The following is a 23,709-nucleotide window of genomic DNA, read 5'->3' as shown; positions in this document are numbered from 1 at the left end:
TGGCAGCTACTAAACTGTTTCATTTAATTTTAAACGGCAGATGAGTATAGCTCTATGGGATGGTATACCTCCAGCTTCTCGCTGAATTCCTCAGAGTAAGGAATAAACCTGCTGTCCATGTCCCCCTTGTAAAACCATGTGCATCGTCTCACTTCAGATGGCTCCTCTTCCCAGTACACAGCATGCCGTGTGCGATCATACAATTGAATGTCATAGCGACCTCCATCAGTGGACACAATCACATTTTCAGGGTCTGGTTGTACTGAAAGTTTTAAATTAAGATGGGTTGCTTTACATTTTGTACTGAAAATTGTCAATAAATGCAAAAGTAGTACTATTAGTAACAGTTATATATTTGAGAAAAAAGCTGTGTGACAAAAAGGCAGTTTGACAAACCTGATTAAATGGCATTTGTCCTGTACTCACAAACATTTCAAGTCTGTAAAAATGATCAGGTTAGTAATCAAAGTGAAACCAAAAATAAGAATTCTACCTCATTATAAAAAAAATTCTTGTGCCTGTCATCAAGACCATGCCTGTTGAATGTCTTTTCCTTCTCAATGGTTAGCTTTTAGTTTATTTCCTCCCTTCTAACTGGTGAATAATGAAAGAAAATAAATTACTCAAAGCCTTTATGAGGAAAACCCCCCAAAAAAGTAGGATTTTCAACCTTAAAAGTATTAGAGAGGTGCTTTAAAGAAGGTAAATAGTGGAAAAGATAAATCCAGAAAGTTACTTCAAACTAAATTGAAGGGGTATCACAAGGTGACACTGGTTCAAACATGTAAAACTAAAATTTAGAACCAATACCTTATCCACATGGAATAATAGATCCATGGCTTTTAGATAAGAGCAATGGACCCTGGATTGAGAACCAACTAGATATTGCAAGCAGAGACTTTAAGATCCATGATTTCCCAAATGGATCATCTGAAGTGGGCCAAATGACTTGGTTTATTAACAATTATCTTGTAATGAGAAGTTGAAAAAAGTAGTGACTTCCTTTAATCCCCCAGCATGAGCATTTAAGTATGGGACCCTTGCCTTGTTAATATAATGTCACACATTGGTACAAGACAGGTTCCCTCACTGCCTTATTTTTCCTTTTTACAGTGACAAGGCAGCTTAGCATTTCAAAACCACAAGCAGCTCAATGATAAATAGGTGAGATTGGAATTCAAAACTTGGATTTCCCATTTGATAGTTCAACGCTTTTCTTCCCCCATATGCATTTTATTCTATTTATCAATTATTCTTATATCATGGGAAACTAGTTGCATCCGTCTGACTTACCCCATTGTTAAGTATAAATGAACTGTAATGAATACAATAAAAATTAAATTACAAAGACAACATGCTGTGACAGCAGTCAACACAGACTGTGGTGAGAGACTAATCTGCAAGTTTGTACTGACCGACACTGTTAACAAGCAGCAAAACATGTTTTTGTTCCAGTCCACATGGGTCACAAAATCAAAGGCATTGTGTTTCTCTTCAACAAAATACAAACACTGGTTATGATGGCCAAAATAAGCATTTTTGCACTCAATTTAGGGGAGTAAATCTGGACTCCATTTTCCGTATTCTTCAGCAACTACCACCATCCATTCTCTCACTAAATATTTCAAACAGTACCATATATATTAGACTGGCAGCATATTCAAAGGTTAATTGAAAAAAAATCAGAGTTAGAAGTTATTTGAAAATAATAGATTAATTTGTATTATAAAAACATATCCATTGTACATTTTTGTTCCTAAAAATGTATTTATTTTCTATTCTATTTAAAAACTCCAAACAATGATCTTTAAATTCTATTAGTGTAAAATCATGATAGCTCAGTGGAAAATTATGCATCATGTTATATTAAACCATCAAGCAAGCCCCAAATCTGATAATCTGGTCTGTGCTTACTTACCTCATTTACCCAAACTTAGCCAACCTCGCAATGAATTGCAATTCATCTCCAAAGCGTGCCTGAGCACATGTTGAGCAGAGTTGGGCTTCGTTGTGATGGCTACTGCAGTTATATACAATGCTAACACCTACAAGTTACAATCACACATAAATGGCTGTCTACGTGAAATACCAGGCAACCATGGACCCTACTGTGATTAGCTGTCTTCATGAGTATGGAGTGAAGAAATATTAAAATGGCCAAATTAATTAATTTATTGTATGGTTGTAAACGATCCATTTGTTGTACATCTACAGCTCGGTTAGGAAAAAATATAGAAAATAAAAAGATTCTAAAATAGTACCATGTGATTTACTTCCAATTGTAGTTTAAGATAAACTCTTGCTCCAGATAAAGAATATGAGGACTACTGCACATCAGTCTTAATGCAAAACAAAAACATTTTTGCACCGAAGAAAACTCAAATTGACACACAAGGATAGCAATTCATTAATATAGTATGATTGAGACAGCTCAACCTCATTCTGAACAGAATGCAATTTAATACTGAGCAATAATGGAAATGTACAAGAGTCAAAAAGAACTGTACAGTCAGTACTTAACTGACAAATGGACCATTGGAATATGAGTAGTCACTTAAAACAAATTCACTGCCTAACTGATCACAAATACATATAAGTATACACTTGAAAGATGGGCAGAGCTACCTGAAACAGCATTCCACCAATTCAAGCATTACCTGGAGAAATGGGCAAAATGTCATCACTGAATATTATGTAATGGATAGTCAGTGAATGCCTATTTGTCAAATAGAACAAGGGATTTATCCTAAATACAGTAAATACCTATTTCAAATATCAAATCTGGCATCCAAAATTGATTACAAAGTATAAATAAAATGACTGTTTAGAGGAGAAGCTTATTCTGGATCACTTTGTCAAAACCTTTTCCAAATAGAATTCTAAACCAGGGTCACCTTTAGTCACAGAACAATACATTGGGCATACAACAATTTTAAAAATCAGGCAAATACAATTTTTTCTACTCACTGGAGTTGTAAACTTCCTCCAGCTTCACTGTGTCCAGAAAGCTGAACGGCATCCAGATTGGTTTATCTTCCACCAGCTTGCAGTAGAACCAATGTGGTCGCACAGATTCATAGAAGTTAAATGGCAAATTCAGTAAAGGCTGCATTGCTGTGGATATAGGTTTAGAAGCAGGGGGCGGTAACATAGGCTGCCCTACAGTTGCCTGAAAAGATAGGGTACATTGATCAACGTTTTTGAAGGGACTATGTACAAGCATAATTAAAATTCTGTTCTTGTCAGAAAATAACAGTTAAGCTGAGAGAAATTAATGGTTCTGATACAAGAGTGAAAGCTCTGAAAAGCAGTAAATTCCTAAAGATATACAGTATTAATCTCTTGACACTCAAGGAGAACAGGGAGATTTGAGAATCAATATGCGGGCATCTGTGGACACTGGGAAGGTACTAGTGGGTTGGAAATAAGCAAGTGTAATGCGGTGATGACCTTTGAGTTGGAAACAGTACAATAAGGAAGATTTGTAAATTCTTTAAAATGTCTGTGGAATCTTTTTTTAATTCATTCATAGGACGTGGGCTTCACATTTATTGTCCATCCTGAATCGCCTTTGAGAAGATGGTGGTGGTGAGCTGTCTTCTTGAACCGCTGCAGTCCATATGGTGTAGGTACACCCAGAGTGCTTTAGGGAGGGAGCTCCAGGGTTTTGACCCAGCGATAGTGAAGGAATGGCGATATATTTCCAAGTCAGGATGGCGAGTGACTTGGAAGGGAACTTCCAGGTGGTGGTGTTCCCATCTATCTGCTGCCCTTGTAACTGTGCCATGTGTATCTGTAACTGTGTTTAAGATTGTTTGAAAAGGAATTTTAAGAGCTGGCATCAAACGTAATGGAATTAATTGTATTTTCCTGGATAAGAAGGAATACTGGTCCATGTAACCTGCCAACCCTTGACCTGGAAGCAGCTCCAACAGGAAGTAAGTTAAGAAAGAAGCTGTGTGGCTGGGAGACACAAAGGAAAGCTGCAGGCACAAAGAGCTACAAGCAGAGGAGCTAAAGGGTAAAGATGATCAGTGCAGAGATGTAATAATAAAGGGAAAGCAGACAAAAACAGAAAACGGAACAGGAAGAATTCTTGTGAGGAGAAGCAGCAAATCACTTTTAGGAAGAGGTCAGTTTTGCTGTTTGGCAGAAAAGTAGACAGGAATTTTTGGAGCTACTGTGCAAACTGACTAAGAAGGCCTAAAACCTTGAAAATTGTGAGAATAGCTTGGAGATGCTAAAATGCTAGGTGTTTTCCCAGAAGTGGCCAAAACATGAACTGGCCTGTTATTAGTTGGTTGGTTGAAAAGGACCTCTGGAAGGCTACACCATCAGTACTGTCATGACCTGAAGGAGAGAAAGAGTTCATAGAAGTGTGCCTTGCTGATGATAATTGTAACCTGAAACTTGAAGGTGAAAACTGGTGTTGATAGGACTCCTGACCAACCCTGCCTGCATGAATAAAGAACAGCATATTGTAGAATTGTGTAGCTACATTATGCCACATTTGGCGGGGAGTGATGCGGGTGCTTGTGGTCCTGTGGGATGTATCTTTGTTGTAGCGACAATTTAAAGTGAAATTTGCCTTTTCATTTGAAGTATCAGATGCCTATTAATCCATGTTTAATATAGTACAATAGGTCAGCAAGGCACACTTCTGTGAACTCTCTCTCTCCTTCGGGTCATGACAGTCCTGATGGTGTAGCTTTCCAGAGGTCCTTTTCAACTGACCAACTGATAACACACCGGTTCATGTTTAGGCCACTTCTGGGAAAACACCTAACACTTTAGCATCTCCAAGCTATTCACACAATTTTCCAGATCTTAAGCCTTTTTAGTCAGTTTGCACAGCTCCAAGAGTTCCTGTCTACTTTTCTGCCAAACAGAAAAACTGACCTCTTCTTAAGAGCAATTTGCTTCTTCTCCTCACAAGAATTCTCTCTGTTCCGTTTTCTGTTTCTGTCTGCTTTCACCTTGCGATTGCACCTCTGCACTGTTCATCTTGATACTGATTAATGTCCAAGTAAAAGTTACAAAAAGTGAAATCTTGTTCCTGATTTCTTCTTTTGGGGGTCATTTGGTAAATTTGGCGATTTTGGTTTACGGTTCCCCCATGGGGATCATAACAAGACACACATTCAAAAAGGCGCAGCATATCACAGGATCAGCAGCAACTATACAATAGTAATTCAGTAACAACAGTCAACTTAAGAGAAATATCTTGCATAACCAGTCTTCCTGACTGCTGAAGTGATATCTCAATAGCATTGTAGAAAGACCTACAACATGTTGTAAACCAGGCTTCCAGGGACATAAATGAAAGGCTATCAGTTAAGCTAAAAGCAGCATAAATTTGGGTGCAGGTAAGAAATTGACTGAATTGAATACTTGTTACAGGAATGGGAATGGGATGATTCCTAGTGGGGTCCTCAGGGATGGGCTTTGGGACCACTACTATTTTAAAATTTCATCAATGAGAACTTGAAAATCCAGTGCAAGTTGAACAAAGTTGCAGTTGATGACAAATTAGGAGGCACAGTGGAGCCAGATTAGGCAGCTCAGAGATGAGAGAATTAACTAAACAAAATATATAGGCATACAGAGCAATGACAGATTAAATTTATTGCAGAAAAATGCAAATTACTGCACATAGACTGGAAAAATGGCCAACGTGAGCACTACATGAATGGTGTTGCAAATGTCACAGATGATGCTTTTTAACCTGAAAAGGAGACATCCAATAAGTGATCTTGTAGAAGAACACAAAATTTAAACAATGTAGAAATCAATATTTTCACATTCTTACATAACGGAATTTAACTTTGAATACATTAGCAAGAGTCGGACAAGAAAGTGGCATGTACAAACTTGTTAAAAATTTGATATTAGGAAGTTCTTCTTCACAGTGTTCAGCACATGGAATGGACTCGTAGATAGGGTGCCACATCAAAGGTTATTGCAGAAAATAAAAAGGGATAACATATTAGCATAGATAGAAGGTGATTAGCTGCCTGGCAAAAAACAGAGTATGCATAAATGGGTCTTTGTCCGATTGGCAGGATGTGACGACTGGAATCCCATAGTGGTCTGTGCTGGGGCCTCAACTTTTTACAATTTACATCAATGAATTAGATGGGAGGAGCTAGTACACAAAGCTAGGTAGGAAAGTATGTTGTGAAGGAGACGCAAGAAGTTTGCAGACGGATGTAGATAGGTTGAGTGAGAAGGCAAAAATCTGGTGGATAGAATATAATGTGAGGAAAATGTGAAGTTGTTCACTTTGGCAGGTAGAATAAAAAGGAGAGTATTACTTAAATGGAGAACGGCTGCAGAATTCCAAGTTGCAGAGGAATATAGCTGTTATAGTGCACGAGTCACAAAAAGTTAGTATGTGGGTACAGTATGTAATCAAGTAGGCTAATGGAATGCTATCCTTTATTATGAGAGGCATTGAACATAAAGGTAACGATGTTATGCTTCAGTTATATAGGGGATTGGTGAGATCACATCTCAAATACTGTGTATAATTTTCGTCTCCTTATTTAAGGAAGGATGTAAAAGCATTGGAGGTGGTTCAGAAGTGGTTTACTACATTGATACCTGGAGCGGGTTGTCTTATGAGGTTAGGTTGGACAGGCTGGACTTGTTTCCACTAGAGTTTAGAAGAGTGAGGGGTAACTTGATTAAAGTATATAAAATCCCGGTCTTGACAAGGTGGTTGTGCGAAGGACGTTCCCTCTTGTGGGCAAATCCAGAACTAGGGGACACTGTTTTAAAATTAGGGGGTGCCCTTTTAGGACCAGGTGAGGGGAATTTATTTCTCTCGGAGTCATGCAACTTTGGAACTGTCTGCCTCAGAAGGTGGTGAAGGCGAGGTCATAGAATATTTTTAAGGCAGAGATAGATAGATTCTTGTTAGGCAAGGGAATGAAAGGTTATTGGGAGTAGATGGGAATGTGGAATTCGAAATACAAACAGATCAGCCATTATCTTATTGAATGGCAGAACAGGCTCAAGGGGCTGAATGGCCTGCTTCTGCTTCTCTTTTGTATATTCATATGAAAACCTTAAAAACATTAAGAAATTAGAAGGGAGAACTTTAGGATAACTTTACATGGGTCAACTAAAATTGGCAGAATGGCCTTCCTCATACATAATCCTCCAATATTGTGTGCTTTCCTAAAAAGCTGAATGTAAAATATTCCTGTTGATTTCAGCCTGATCCACAATAATCTTTCTCCCTCAAACTGTACCATTTTTGAATATTTAAGCAAGGTCATGCTCAGCATCTCAGTAAAGAAAAAAAGTTTTTACTATGGTTCCAGTTCTACAAAGACAGGGGGCACTTAAGTAATAACAAATGGGAAGCCACACAGTTGGAAATTTCACAAGGACACAAATTCTTCTATGTGTATCCCATTCTCCGAGCTCCAACATGATTCAGTATTATGCTGCAAGAAAAGGCAACTAAGGAACCAGTGACAGAAGCAGAGCGGCTTCAAACTGGAAAACTTTGCTTTAAGGGAATGAGGGTTGATTGCCCACCAGACGGAAGGACAAAGGGACCAGGTAACTACAAGCCAAATGTAACTAAATAGCCAAATGAAAACAAAGGTAACTAGAAGGAAAAATTCAACCGCTTCCTTTTCCACACCAAAGTAACACTACACAATAGTGAAAAAACTGATTGGGTCTCCGGGCTGACAGTTTGTGAATTTCAATTTGAAAAGTGAAGTTTCTCCCTACACTTTGTGCATTAATACTATTCATTTAAGCTCAGCAGCAGCCAATGCCAAGATAAATGGGGTAATTCCATTCTAGGATTGGGACAGACAGTTAAAGGTGTCAAGTTTTGATGAAATGTTAACACTGGAACCAGACCAGAAAATATTAACTGTGAAGAAAGAAATCAGATAACTGAGTGTTTCGGGAAGACAGGAGATGGTTGAGAGAAGAATTTCGGCTCTGGTACTCTTATGAAAGTAGAAACACGTGCAAAATTATCATTTTGTGGGTGTCAACAACCTTCAGTACTTTACCAATCGCCACTTTTCATGTGAGAGCTTATACAATGATCATTAAAAACAAAGGAATTGGAGTCGGCCACTTAGCCCCTAGATCCTGTTATGCCAGTGAGATCATTAGAGTCACACAGCCAAATCTGACCTACTAGCCATACATGTGGTTCCAGTACAAACCAATGGCATAGATTTTGCAGAAAGAACTATGCTGAGGCTCAGTGCTCATTGTTACTGAGCAGTAAATCAGACAGCAATTTCTGAGTCTGTACATGTTCAATTAAAAAAGGAAATCAGAAGTTAATGTCCAAGTTGCTTTGCTTTTTATAAGCTTTGCTATACTAGCACCTTGCCAAGAGACTCACCATTCAGATACCTGCAACAGCATGAAGTTGTGGTACTTATGTGATGGATATTCACTAAACATGCCAGAAAAGGTTAGAGCTTCTCCACAAGTGCAAATGATTTTTTAGTAGCATGGCAAGTGATAACTACTGCCAAACAACCTCTCTGGCACCGACAATCTACTTTTACAAGTGTGGACGCTTTTTCCTTCAGTCTTTAATCATTGTTGGAGTTTTCTTTTGTTACACAATTTAAATATATTTTCAACTCTTTCTCTTATTTCTTTCCCTTCAACCCATCTTTCTTTCCTTCTCTATTTTACTTTCTGTAGATAATTTTATATTGAATTAAATATTCTAACTTACACTTTCTGGTTTAAACTCTGCACTGTCTGACTCTAGGTTCTTCAGACCATTAAGGAGACACACCATTGTTTGCCCTTTTCACACAAGTCTCAGGTCTCCCTGTATAGGGGAACTTGGTGTAATAAATGTTAAAAATGCCACTATTAAACTTAGCACCAAAGAGATTAAGTTCACCGGACAGTAAGGCTGTCTTATGTATATTAAATTTCAGACAAGACACTTAAACCAGCACTCTGTTAACAAAAAAAGAAGAATTTGGCATTCCAGTGAATGTTTTCATCTACTGTTACTGCACTCTGGGGTTGGGACGGGCAGTTTAAGGAGTCAAGCTTTGATGAAACATTAACACTGGAGTCAGACTTATATAAAGAAAATATTAACTGTGAAGAAAGAAATCAGATAACTAAGTGCTTTGAGAAGGCAGAAGGCTGCGGAGAGAAGAATTTCTGATCAGCGATGCTACAGGACAGAACAGAAGGGGAGTATCATGGAATTTCATTTTATATAATTACACCAAATTAATCTCTACCAATTTGACAAAGTGAATCAGATAACTGGTGTTGTGTGTGTACACCTTCCTGTAGAATGAAGCGATTTGCATCTCAACACAGTGTTAACTCAAGTCTACTTTTGGATAAATTGAATAAATACACTTGAAAGGCACCAAGATCCAGCTTAGGTTGCAAAGCTGTTCCATTTTAATACCCTAGGTTTCTTACCACACGAACAGATACAGGGCAGTGTGAACTAACTCCCAGAAAAAAAAATGATTGACGCTCAGACCTTTAACCAATTAATTATAGTAACTTTTGAAGTTTTTCTTGACTGTCCAGAACCCAGGAGAGTATCTACGGCAGGCCCAAGTTCTTCATAAAATGATTCTCATTCTTTTCTTTTTAAACAATAGAAGGAAAATAATGTGCTTAGGGTGCCTGCATAGTGCATGGAAAAAGTGCCACACTTTCATAATGTCTGTCACACTTTTAACCCCTGTGACTCAAATAGCCATTATTAAGCTAACTGATGTTCCTCGATTTAAACCTGGACAGTCAAGAAAAGCTACAAGAGTTACTATACTTCAAAAGTACTCCACTGCCGGGGGCATTGCTGGATTTGGCTCTGGGAAATGACTTTTCACATTTATTTTATTTATTCACAGGTGAATAAACAGAGGATTATATGGTTAATACAAAAAACAGTAATAAGCATTTTGACAGTTAAGCATTAAGTCAACTAACCTGTGGTGGAGATGTTGGTGGTGTCTGGTAAAGATGATCTGTCGGGGCAGCAGACTGCAAGGGAAGCATCTGCTGGTGACCTTGGCTTTGGCTTTGCTGCAGCATAGGTGGCGCGAAGTACGGACTGGCCCGGCTACTCTGTAAATTCTGGCGATAAGGATTATAGTTATGCTGGGTCTGAGGAGGGGTAGCAGATGTGAAAGCAGTTGATGAGGAAACTCCATGCTGAGTATTCTGATATGTTGTGCTAATATGCTGAGAGACCGGGGGAGCCATGTAGCCGGACTGAGACTGCGGGCTCTGAAATGCAAAGGGATCCTGCACAGGTTGTGTTGTAGAAGCAAGGGGTACTTCAGCTGAAGTTTTTAGCAATGAAGCTGTCCCTGCAGGTGGTGTTGCCGTTGTGAAAGGATGGTGTCCAATATTCGCAAAAGGATCATTGTTGGTAGCAGTTTGAGTGAAGTAGCTGAATGTTGATGGATGGCTTGTGGGAGCAGAAGTCTGACCCACAAAACTGTCCTCCTCACCAACATCTGTCGATTCATCTATTAAAAAACACAACAACAAAACAGTCTTAATTTTTAAAAAAATTTTGAACAATTGTCTTTATCTAGCATCTTCTGTAAACTGTACACTTAAATGTAATTCAGAATGTTTAAAGTTTTAATTATCTTTTTTATCTTAATGATTTGAATTTGACTTAGCAAACGACTAGTTTAAGAAAATTAGTTGGACAGACTCATGAATGAATCTGAAATCATTAACTTGAAGTGTAAACAAAATAATCACTACCGCCACTTGAGTATCCTTAACACAAGCAGAATATCTAATGCTACTACAGGAAGGGGGGATATCGGATACAAAGCAGCAGCTGGGAAAATTGGGGAGGCAAGGTCAAAGGATAAGGTTTTGAGGAGTTTTGAAATGGGAAGAAATAGAAATCCTAAATATGGGATCATGATGATTGAAGTCTGATGTGAACAAAGTAATTCGGTTCATTAATGCTGTGAGCTCAATAACTCAAACAAAGCAACTTTACCGAATTAAAAGCCCTTGTAATTCAACATCACCATTGAAAACAAAATTTTATTTTGGTTTAAACAGAATTTTGTTAATGCTTTTGATTTTTTTTAAAAAGTGATACTGATTCTGAGACTCCTTCAAGAGCTTCAAGGCACTTTTAGTAAAAGGTCATTTATAGTAGCAATCTAGCCCTAGGGAACGTATAGTTAATAAGGAGTCAATAAGCAGTTATTAGATTTAAATTAATTTATTAAATAGTTCGAGAAATGGCAGTTGCTGGGGTGAAGTACTTCACCTGTGGGATGTGGGAAATCTGTGACGCTTCAAGTGTCCCGGACAACTACATCTGCAGGAAGTGTACCTAATTGCAGCTCCTCACAGACCGCATGGATCGGTTGGAGCATCAGTTGGACGCACTTAGGAGCATTCAGGTGGCGGAAAGCATCATTGACAGGAATTTTGGAGACGTGGTCACACCCAAGGTACAAACAAATAGATAGGTGACCACTAGAAGGGGCAGGCAGTCAGTGCAGAAATCCCCTGTGGCTGGCCCCCTCTCTAACATGTAAACTATTTTGGATACTGTTGGGAGGGATGGCCTATAAGGGGAAAACAACAGCAGTAGCCAAAGCAGTGGCACCACAGCTGTCTCTATTGTTCAGCAGGGTGGGGTCAAAGCACAGAAGAGCAATTGTCATAGAGGACTCTATAGTCAGGGGCTCAGATAGGCGCTTCTGTGGTCGTGAAAGAGACACCAGGATGGTATGTTGTCTCCCTGGTGCCAGGTTCCAGGATGTCTCTGATCGGGTACGGGACATTCTGAAGGGGGAGGGAGAACAGCCAGAGGTCATGGTACACATTTGTACTAACGACATAGGCAGGAAGAGTGATGAGGTCCTGCAGCGGGAGTTCAGGGAGTTAGGCAGAAAGTTAAAAAACCGGACCTCTAGGGTTGTAATCTCAGGATTACTCCCTGTGCCACGTGCCAATGAGGCTAGAAGTAGGAAGATAGTGCAGATGAACACGTGGCTGAACAATGGTGTAGGAGGGGGGGTTCCGATATCTGGATCAGTGGGATCTCTTCCGGGGCAGGTGGGACCTGTACAAGAAGGACGGGTTGCAACTAAACTGGAGGGGCACCAATATCCTGGCTGCGAGGTTTGCTAGTGTCACGCAGGAGGGTTTAAACTAGTATGGCAGGGGGGTGGGATCCAGGGCAATAGGTCAGCAGGTGAAATAGATGACTGGGAACCAGTGAATATGGCCAGTAGAACTAAGAGGAAGGGCAGGCAGGGAGAAATTACTGAACACAGTGGGACTGGGGGTCTGAAATGCATTTGTTTCAATGTGAGAAGTATAACAGGCAAGGCAGATGAGCTTAGAGCTTGGATTGGTACTTGGGACTATGATGTTATTGCTATTACAGAGACTTGGTTGAAGGATGGACAGGATTGGCAGATAAACGTTCCAGGATTTAGATGTTTCAGGCAGGATAGAGAGGGATGTAGAAGAGGTGGGATAGTTGCACTGCTGGTTAAGGGGAATATCACAGCTGTATAACAGGAGGACACCTCGATGGGCTCATGCAGCGAGGCAATATGGGCAGAGCTCCGGAATAGGAAGGGTGCAGTCACAATGTTGGGGGTTTACTACAGGCCTCTCAAGTGCCGGCAGGAGATTGAGGAACAGTTATGTAGGCAGATTTTGGAAAGATGTAAAAGCAATAGGGTTGTTGTGGTGGGTGATTTTAACTTTCCCTATATTGACTGGGAATCACTTAGTGCTAGTAGTTTGGATGGTGCAGAATTTGTAAGGTGCATCCAGGAGGGCTTCCTGAGACAATATGTAGATAGTCCAACCAGGGAAGGGGCAATACTGGACCTGGTATTAGGGAATGAACCTGGCCAGGTGGTCGAAGTTTCAGTACGGGAGCATTTCAGGAAAAGTGACCATAATTCAGTAAGTTTCAAGGTACTGGTGGATAAGGATAACAGGAGTCCTCGGGTTAAGGTGTTTAATTGGTGGAAGGCTAATTATAACAATATTAGGCAGGAACTGAGGAGTCTAGACTGGAGGCGGATGTTGGAGGGCAAATCAACAACACATATATGGGGCTTTCAAATGTCAGTTGATAAGAATTCAGGACCGCATGTTCCTGCTAGGATGAAGGATAAGCATGGCAAGTTTCAGGAATCTTGGATAACAAAGGATATTGTGAGATTAGTCAAAAAGAAAAGGGAAGCATTCGTAAGGGCTAGAAGGCTGGGAACAGATGAAGCCCGTGGAGAATATAAAGAAAGTAGGAAGAAACTTAAGCAAGGAGTCAGGAGGGCTAAAAGAGGTCACGAAAAGTCACTGGCAACCAGGATTAAGGAAAATCCCAAGGCCTTTTATGCATATGTAAAAAGCAAGAGGGTAGCCAGGGAAAGGGTAGGCCCACTCAGGGACAGAGGTGGGAATCTGTGTATGGAGCCAGAAGAAATAGGAGAGATACTAAATGAATACTTCTCATCAGTATTCACCAAAGAGAAGGACTTAGCGGTCAATTTGTCTAGGGAAGTGTGTGTAGAAAGCCTGGATCATGTTGAGATCAAAAAAGAGGTGTTAGGCGTCTTGAAGAATATTAAGGTGGATAAGTCGCCAGGGCCAGATGGGATCTACCCCAGAGTACTGAGGGAAGCAAGGGAGGAGATTGCTGGGGCCTTGACAGAAATCTTTGTATCCTCACTGGCTACGGATGAGGTCCCAGAGGACTGGAGAATGGCCAATGTTGTTCCAGTGTATAAGAAGAGTAGCAGGGATAATCCAGGAAATTACAGGCTGGTGAGCCTTATGTCAGTGGTAGGGAAATTATTGGAGAAGATTCTTCATGACAGGATTTACTACCATTTGGAAGCAAATGAGCGTATTAGTGAGAGGCAGCATGGTTTTGTGAAGGGGAGGTTGTGTCTCACTAACTTGATCAAGATTTTTGAGCAAGTGACAAAGATGATCGACAATGGAGGGGCAGTGGATGTTATATAAGTGAATTTCAGTAAGGCCTTTGACAAGGTCCCTCATGGCAGACTGGTACAGAAGGTAAAGTCGCAGGGGATCAGAGGTGAGCTGGCAAGATGGATACAGAATTGGCTTGGTCATAGAAGACAGAGGGTAGCAGTAGAAGGGTGCTTTTCTGAATGGAGAGCTGTGACTAGTGGAATTCCACAGAGATCAGTGCTGGGACCTTTACTGTTTGTAGTATACATAAATGATTTGGAGGAAAATGTAATTGGGCTAATTAGTAAGCTTGCAGACGACACTAAGGTTGGAGGAGTTGCAGACGGTGAAGAGGATTGTCAAAGGATACAATGGGATATAGATCGGTTGGAGACTTGGGCGGAGAAATGGCAGATGGAGTTTAGTCTGGACAAATGTGAGGTAATGCATTTTGGAAGATCTAATACAGGCAGGAATTATACAGTAAATGGCAGAACCCTTAAGTGCATCGACGGGCAGAGGGATCTGGGTGTACAGGTCCACAGGTCACTGAAAGTGGCAACGCAGGTGGATAAGATAGTCAGGAAGGCATATGGCATGCTTGCCTTCATCCGCAGGGGTATTGAGTATAAAAGCTGGCAAGTCATGCTGCAGCTGTATAGAACCTTGGTTAGGCCAGACTTGGAATATTGCATGCAATTCTGGTCGCCACATTACCAGAAGGATATGGAGGCATTGGAGAGGGTGCAGAAGAGGTTTACCAGGATGCTGCCTGATCTGGAGGTTATTAGCCATGAGGGGAGGTTGGAGAAACTCGGATTGTTCTCACTAGAGCGACGGAGATTGAGGGGCGATTTGATAGAAGTTTACAAAATTATGAGGGGCATGGACAGAGTAGATAGTCAGAAGCTTTTTCCCAGGGTGGAAGTCTATTACTAGGGGACATAGATTTAAGGTGAGAAGAGAAAAGTATAGAGATGTGCGGGGCAAGTTTTTTATGCAGAGGGTAGTGAGTGTCTGGAATTCGCTGCCAGAGGAGGTGGTGGAAGCAGATATGATAGTGGTGTTTATGAGGCAGCTTGACAAATACGTGAATAGGATGGGAATAGAGGGATATGGACCCTGGAAGTACAAAATGTTTTAGTTGACAGGCCATATGATTGGCGCAAGCTTGGAGGGCCAAAGTGCCTGTTCCTGTGCTGTACTTTTCTTTGTTCTAACCCCACAACCTTAGGTAAGTCAAGAAACTTTGTTTTGGAAAAATGAATTTCTCTTTGTTAACACTTTGGAAACAGAATTTAGCATTCCTTGAAAATACAAATACATATGGGTAAAATACTAAATTCTGAAAATGTTTTTGAAAACTTAGTTAGGAATACAGCAAGTAGGAAAATTTAAAACATGCCCTAAGGGAAACATAGGCATCACAATATGTCTTTCTACTTTGTAGGAAAGTTTATGAAATTAAATCATCTCTGGTCAGTATTTTCAATAGAAAACATATAAGTTCATGATACCCTAATGAAAACAAACAGACTTTTCCTCCATCAGTATTTTGTTTAGCTTATACTTGCATTCAGCCTCTCCTTACATCTAAGCTACTGAGCATTGTCACATGAATCCAGAAACGACAGCACATTTGTCTACAGCACCCAGTTTTGAATCTGTTTAAATAATAAATATGCTGATCCCTGCAGCAACTGATGACCAAATAAAAAAGGAAAATTCACTGTAATCAGCACAGGCATAACCAACCTGAAACCAAACGCAACAAACAGAATAATTTGGGAAAAAAACTACATTTGATGCCTATATTCTGGCAACAGCAAAACTATCATCATAAGTCCAAGGAAATGCAGAGTATAATTTTAAGAATAAGAAACACCATTGCGCCACTGTTAATTTGACAGCAAATTCCAGGCCATCAGTGTTCAATGATATTAAAAAGCAAACCAGTCAGTAACTTCCAGTGACTGCAAATGCACAGTTAAAATGAAAACCAAGAAGTTGCTATCAAGTTGCCCTGCTCCTCCACAAGCTTTACTTTCACAGTATCTCACTAAGAGACTTAGCATTGAAATATATGGAATGCCATGAAACTGGAGTCTTTTACAATAGATATCCACGAAAAACACAAGCAAGTTAATGTTTAACCATTCAAGTGTAAATTAATTAATGTTGAATAGTCTTAATTGCTGCCAATACCCCTCTGGCCCTGAAAATTATTATTTTTTTTAAATGTGGAGTCTCATTCTTTCATACTGTTTCTTATCTCTGCTTAATCCCATCTTGTTTCCCTCAATTTATGTCAGTTTCACTACAAGATTTAGCAATTAACAATCATAATTTGCACTTCCTGGTTCAAACTCTGCATGTCTCAGTAAGGATTCTTCAATCTGGTTGATTAAGGAGGCATATCATCGCTTACCCTGTTAACATCGATCCTAGATCCTCCGCAGGATCCTTGCTGTTTTGGATTTTTAATCACCACAACTTCCAGTGCAAAAGCCTACAGAAAGCCTGGGTTCTGAACCATATCTAGAATTTATTATTCTGGCTTGAAATGAAGTGCGTCTGTTTTAAGAATAAAAGTTCTAGAGGGAGGAGGAGGCCATTTGGCCCATAAAGCATGCTCCACCATTCAATAAGAACATGGCTGATATGATTGTGGCCTCAACTTCAATTTCCTGCCTGCTTCCCATAACTCTTGACTCCCTTGTGGATCAAAAATCTGTCTAACTCATCCTTGAATATAGTCAATGACCCAGCCTCCACTGCCCTCTGGAGAAGAGAATTCCGAAGACTTCAGAGAAATAAATTCCTCCTCATTTCCATTTTAAATGGAAGACTCCTTTTTTAAAATCTCTGTTTCCTAGTTCTAGATTCTCTAACAAGGGGAAACATTCAGCATCTATTCCATAAAGTTCCCTCACAATTTTACATGTTTCAATAAAATCACTTCTCATTCTTCTAAACTCCAACGAGTACTGACCCAACCTGCTCAACCTTTCCTCATAAGGAAAACCCCCTCACCCCAGGAATCAGTCCAGTGGACCTTCTCTGAACTGCTTCCAATACAAGTATATCCCTCCTTAAGTAAAGAGACCAAAACAATGCAGAGTACTCCAGAAACAATCTCACTCTGTACAGTTGTAACAAGACTTCACTATTTGTATACTCCATCCCCCTTGCAATAAAGGCCAACATTCCATTTGGCTAATTACTTGCTGGACCTGCATGCTAACTTTTGTGGTTCATGTACAAGCTCACCCAGATCCTTCTATGCCGCAGCAATCTGTAGTCTCTTTCCATTTAACTAATATTCGGCTTTTCTATCTTCCTTCCAAACATTCCCTTATCCTCGAAAAGACTCAATGCAGTAACTTAAAAATTAAAGTAAAATTTGGTCATCTCACCTCAGATGCTGAAGATATAGTTCACCACACAAACTTGATGATTTGGAGACCCACATACGATCTGTGGTCTGAACACAAGATGAGGGCAGTTTTGACCGTTCCTAGCTCAAAGGATTCCACTTAACCATTTAGATAAAAATTACCAATTGATTGGAAAATTATGTTTACGAATGCTGATCACTGATAATAAATGCTTTTGAGAGAATTACAGAACCTATATGCAAGATAACTCGAAACCCATATTTTAGTGGGGAGGTAGTTTTGTAAACTTACAGAATGAGATCAGCCAGGTTTGACCCACCATCTCTGCGCAACCCCACACCCCCCCACCCCCACCCACCCACCCACAACCCCCCACCTGCCCAACAATATTACTCAAGTACACCGGGAATTGGGCCGAAATCCAGAGAGAAGTTTAAAATGGATCCACGGCTGGGGAATCGGGTCACTAAGCTTGATGCTGCGCTGAAAACAAAATCTGTGTTATTTAATAGATTTCTTGTTTTTAAACTCAAGTCAAATTGATCCCTGTACTCCCACCACCGCCATTTGCATTGTTTAGTTCCAATATGACACAAAGAAGATTCCAGAGATGAGCACGTGTCACGAATACACAGCATAACTCAGGGGTTCCCAAACTTTGGGTCGCGACTAGTATTAGGTAATTAGACAAACCATTAAACCAAGATCCTGTCTGATGGTTCAGATTAAAGATCCTAAAGCATTATTCAAAAATTCTCCTGATGTCTTGGTCACCACTGATCTCTCAAATACAACCAAAGATCAGATTAACAACATTTATTCGTCTCACCATTTGTGGAACAATACTGACACAGAATGGCTGCTGTGTTTGCTTAAATAACAGCAATTATTCTACTTTAAAAGCAATACATTATGCCAAGTTCTCAGATATTTCAACCTGACAAGGCATTTTATAAATTAAAGTATTTAATTGAATGCACAATTGAAAAAAACTAATAGCAGAAAACATTATTTTTCAATTTACAAGATTAATTCTACTTCTAAGCTGCAATGCTTCACCAGAGGAAAAAAACACTGTTCACCAAAAATTGAAATGGAGCCTTCCACTGCACAAAAACATTAAAGGTACGATGATTAAAAACAGAAAATGCTGGAAAAATTCAGCAGATCTGACAGTATCTGTAGAGAGAGAAACAGAATTAACGTTTCGAGCCCCTATGACTCTTCTTCAGAGCGAGAAAAAAGTCATACGGACTCAAAACACTAACTCGGTTTCTCTCTCCACAAATGCTGTCAGACCTGCTGAGGTTTTCCAATATTTTCTTTTTTTATTTAAGATTTCCAGAATCTGCAGTATTTTGTTTTCTCAAAGGTACTATGATAACTAGATCATAAAAAATCTATTTAGGCCAGATGACATTGTGAACATATCTTTATCAGTAAACTTTAATACTTACTTACATAGGGAAAATGTTAATGCTATGATTTCATGCAAGGCTTCAAACACTCAACAAATGTGGGATGAACATCTACAGTTAACATCCAGCAAACAATTTCAGCAACCCACACCTTTCATGAACCCTTCCCCACACTGCACGAATTGCAGTGGTATTTGCACAGGCATGCTCAAATTGATTCTATTTTAATGTTCCTGTATAATGCTAAAAATTTCCTACTACTGAAACTTATTTAACTATTGCTTCATCCGTTTTCTGAAGATGGCCCTTAAAGTAAAAAACGTTGACCTCAAATTTCAACTGTTCCATGTATGCACATCCAGACCATCTGCACAGTGTATTCAATAAGAAATTCTTGCATTTATGCAGCACTTTTTACAACCTCAGGGCACCCAAAAATACATTACAGCCAATGGTGTACTTTGGAAGTGCAATCACTGTTATAATGTAGAAACCTAACAGTAAACATACACACAGCAAAGAGCCACAGTGATCTGCTAATAATCAGACAATCTGTTTTAAAGTGTTGGATATAAAATATATTGGCAGGGGTAACTTATTTGCTTTTCTTCTAACTGGCACCATGGAATTTTTACATCCACTTGAGGAAATAGATGGAACTTTGGTTTATCTTTCCCTGAAAAAGATCTCCCAAAAGTGCAGGATGCCCTCAGTACTGTAGTGAAGTGTCAAGGTAGATTTTTTGTGAGATTTGAACTAACAACCTTTTGATTCAGGAGGCAGAGTCCGACTACTAAGTCATAGCTGGCAGTACAGCAACTCCAGCACTCCGGGAGTATACAGAAAGACTTGCAGAGTGCTAACTTCCGACAAAATAAAGCAAAGATATGTCATGCATGTTATACAAGTTACCAAAATGCAGTAGGGGCGACATATGCAACATATTTTTAGGTGAAATAAACCACAGGTGAGTCTGAGCTGCGTAAACTCACTTGCCCGAGTGATCAAAGCAACATCACTCATGTATTTGTTTAAGGACTGACTTTTGATGTATCACCTCTTGGGAATAAACCACTCCAATTTCTTTCAGATGGAATATACACGTCAGGCTCAGATCAGAGGATGCTCAATGATTCAAGCACCTGAACCATTCCCCCCTCCCTCGCAGTATAAGGTGTTACACGGGTCCAATCACTTGGTAGGCGATTGAATACATTCCAAGGGAGTTTAAAACAAACACCGGGCCATGGATCCAGATGTCTCCCCTTCAATTACTCGGACTCCCACAGAGCCGGAGCTGCCCCTCCGGACCGCGACCCAACTCAGCCCGCATTCACCCACCGGCTGAGAGAAGACTGGTGTCCGCCACCGGGCCCGGGCCCGGGGCCAGGGCCTGAGCCTGGCTGACGGGAATGAAGGGCACGGGAAAGCTGAACTCAGTATCGGACGAGAACAGCAAGTTGGTGTTGCCTTTCCTCTCGGCCATCTTGCTCCGGCACCGACACGTAACCAGTGGCTCCGCGGAGTGGCTGGGGGCGGGGCGATCAGAGGTGAAACCGGCCCGTGACGTCACGGCGCAGCGTGCCTGCCTCGAGGGGGAGGGGGAGGGGGAGGGGGGTGGTTACGGTACGGCACGGCGCGGCGTGCGTGGGCTTGGGTGACGGCACGGCGCGGCGTGCGTGGGTTTGGGTGTCGGCACGGCGCAGCGTGCGTGGCCGGGGGGGGGGTCAGAGGTTGGCAGCTGCGTCCATGACGCGGTTTTCCCGCCATTGCGATCGGCCGCTGCTCTGGAAAAGTTGCAACGGCCGTGTCCCCCTCCCCCCACCCACCTACTAACTTCTCTTCAACATGCCGTGTGTGGATGACTGGGTGAACGACCCTCTGAGCGCCGTGCAGGGTATTTTCAGTGAGTGTTCAGTTTTTTTTGGTGGCCTAATCGCTTCAATATTTGTTTAAAATTCCCCTCTCCTGGTCTGCGATTGCTGAGTTTGTACAGGCCTCCCTTTCCCCTCCCTCAGCTCCAGTGTCGCAATTCCTCAGTTGTGCCTCCTTTCTGGAGGGATTTAAACTCCAACTAAGAAACATGATTGAAGTTACAGCTTAAATATTTATTTAAATCCCTAATCGAAAGGCAGGGCTTTTAGAAGAGCAGTTATTTCTTGTAGGCTGATTACGTGTTAGAGCGCCGAAACTATAAACTACTTTTAAAAGCATTGGCTTTATAATGTGTTTTGTACTATTAGAGGCCAATTTTTTGGGGTCTGTAATAGACCAAGCTGAGTTAATTGGGGATCGTGGTGGCATGACAGATCCTTCAATATTCCAAAATATTTTAAATGTCTTTGCTCTGAATTGCAAGTTTTTTGAAGTATTAGAAGACTGGCCACGCTTTGTGCTGGGGCAGTTGTATTGTGCACGCGTAGGGGATTTCCTTTGGTGGATTGATACATGTTAATTTAAGCAAATAATAGAATGTGTTCTACATAACTTCAATGCCTGCCAGTAACAAAATCCACCATTCACGTTACTGGTAAGTCCCTGGAAGGTCCATGTGACGCATATAATCTATCACTGCACTTTCAGATCAAAGGTTTCCTTAGTGGTAAATATCTGTTTTGTTCGGTGTTCAACCATCACACGTTCAAACATTGTGGTTTAATTGGTGCATTTCTGACACAGTACTATAGCAGAGTGAATTGTTCATCAAATGCCTTCTTTCTAGAAAAAGAGCTTGGTTGAATATATTTCTGAACATAGGTTTACATGATTAATAGAATTATTAATATTTCTAGTGCTATGGTTCATCATCATCACGTAGTGATTCGTAAGTCGTTCATGTATAACCTGCACAAAACTGCTCAGTCTGTTGGAGCTGAGAAGTGGCCATGATTAAGGATTTAGCAGAAGCTGTAAAAGCAGCTTGACTGCCAGTTTGCCCTGAGGTCGCTGTCTTTCCTTTGCACCGAGTACCTTGGCATCCAGTACTGGATGAATAGAAATTTCCTCTAATTAAATAATGGGGAGAGTAGAGTGCCATGGGGATCAGTGCTGAGGCCTCAAATATTTACAATTCATGTCAATGACTTGGATGAAGGGACTGAACGTATGGTTGCAAAATTTGCTGATGATACAAGGATAAATAGAAAAGTAAGTTGTGAAGAGGACATGAGGAATCTACAAAGGGATATAGAAAGGTTAAGTGAGTGGGCAAAAATTTGGGAGGAATTACAGAACTCTGAGGTACAGAGGGATCTGGGTGTCCTAGTACATGAATCATAAAAAAAGTATACAAGTACAGCAAGTAATTAGGAAGGCAAATGGAATGTTGTTTATTGCAAGAGGAATAGAATATAAAAGGGATGTTTTGCTACAGCTGTAGAGAGTGTTGGTGAGACCACATTTGGAATATTGTATACAGTTTTGGTCTCCTTGTTTAAGAAAATATATAAATGCGTTAGAAGCAGTTCAGAGAAGGTTCACTCCATTGATACTTGGAAATGGGGGGTGGGGGGGGTCGATGGGTTATCTTTTGAGGAAAGGTTGGACAGATTGGGCTGTATCCACTGGAGTTTAGAAGAATGAGAGGTGATCTTATTGAAAGATATAAGATCCTGAGGGGACTTGACTGGGTGGATGCTGAAAGGATGTTTCCCCCTGTGGGAGAGACTAGAACTAGGGGACACAATTTAAAAATAAGGGGTCTCCCATTTAAGGTGGAGATGAGATTTTTTTTTCTGAGAGTTGGGAGACATTGGAACTTTCTTCCCCCAGAGAGCCGTGGAGACAGTGTCATTGAGTATTTTTAAGGCAGGAAGTAGATAGATTTTTGACTAACAGGGAATTAAGGGATACCAGTGGGAGGTGGGAATGTAAAGGTGAGGCCACAATCAGATCAGCCATGATCTTATTGAATGGTAGAGCAGGCTTGAGGGGCCGAATTGCTGAAACGCTCATCCATGTCTTTGTAACTTTTAAAACTTGACTATTCTAACACAGTTCTGGTCAGCCTCACACATACTACCTTCTATAAACTTGAGGTCATCCAAAAACTCTACCCATGTCATTATTAACACCAAATCCCATTTGTCCATAAGCTTTGTGCTCACTGATCTCCACTGGCTCCCAGATAAGCAATGATCATTCTTGTTTTCAAATCTCTTCATGATCTCACCCCTTCCTATCTCTTTAATCTCCAGCCCACAACCCTCATATGTCTGCGCTCCTCCAATTCTGGCCTCTTAAGCATTCTTGATTTTGAATTGCTCCCCTATTGGTGGCTGTGCCATTACCTACCTCTAAGCTTTTAGTCATCTGTCTGAATACCTACTTATGTGTCATATTCTTCTGGAATACATCAAGATGTTTTATTGATATAATGATGCCAGATAAGTACCAGTTGTCATTGTTCCTCATCTCATTGATTGGAAAACTGGTGCTATGGGTGGGAAGAAAAGTTCAAGGGGAGTTGCCGTGTTGTCTTCACCAGTAGGTTTCTTGTGGTTCCACCTTGCAGAGTCTGGTGACTGGTTATGATGAGCTGTGTGTTGGGAAATGGGAGTCCTGTCTTCCTGAAATCTTGAGCTGAGAAAATTTAGCTGTTACATATTGAGCATTCTTTGGAAAATCAGCAGGTAAACTAGTCCTTAACAACAAACTAAACCTCAAGGTGGATTGTTGCAGAAGTCTTGGGGACTTATGCTACAATTGTCACTCCTGGACCAAGTGCTCAAGGCCCTACATGACTTCCAGGACAAGGCAGAGTGAAGCTACCTCCAGAACATCATGCTACACTGAAGGATCAGGTTGAAAATTGCTTCATATCAAGACTAAATGTATGGTCTAACTACATGCCTAAGTACCTGTAAATACATCATAAATACACTTCTAAATACATCTCTGAATACACCCCTACATGCTTGTATAGA

At 40.6% G+C, this 23,709-nt stretch overlaps 2 protein-coding genes across 3 annotated transcripts in view; one reads left to right on the top strand and one right to left on the bottom strand.

Annotated features, from left to right (window-relative positions):
* LOC121289831 (SEC23 interacting protein) overlaps positions 1–20,294 on the bottom strand; it is a 126,081-nt gene extending 105,787 nt beyond the window's left edge. Inside the window, exons 1-4 of the mRNA XM_041209718.1 lie at positions 20,126–20,294; positions 9,970–10,514; positions 2,968–3,169; positions 69–262 (exon numbers count right to left, since the gene is read on the bottom strand). Coding sequence (XP_041065652.1) covers positions 69–262; positions 2,968–3,169; positions 9,970–10,514; positions 20,126–20,270 — 1,086 coding nt within the window. The 5' untranslated portion in view covers positions 20,271–20,294. The remainder of the gene's footprint in view (positions 1–68; positions 263–2,967; positions 3,170–9,969; positions 10,515–20,125) is intronic.
* Positions 20,295–20,543: 249 nt separating this feature from the next.
* Positions 20,544–23,709, top strand: part of LOC121289791 (minichromosome maintenance complex binding protein) — a 36,595-nt gene continuing 33,429 nt past the window's right edge. For both annotated transcript variants that reach the window (XM_041209602.1, XM_041209601.1), the window contains exon 1: positions 20,544–20,690. In XM_041209602.1, the coding sequence (XP_041065536.1) occupies positions 20,633–20,690 (58 nt within the window). In that variant the 5' untranslated portion in view covers positions 20,544–20,632. The remainder of the gene's footprint in view (positions 20,691–23,709) is intronic.

Source organism: Carcharodon carcharias, chromosome 17 (assembly GCF_017639515.1).
Source record: "Carcharodon carcharias isolate sCarCar2 chromosome 17, sCarCar2.pri, whole genome shotgun sequence".
NCBI lineage: Eukaryota > Metazoa > Chordata > Chondrichthyes > Lamniformes > Lamnidae > Carcharodon > Carcharodon carcharias.
This window is presented reverse-complemented; position numbering and strand designations above follow the sequence as displayed.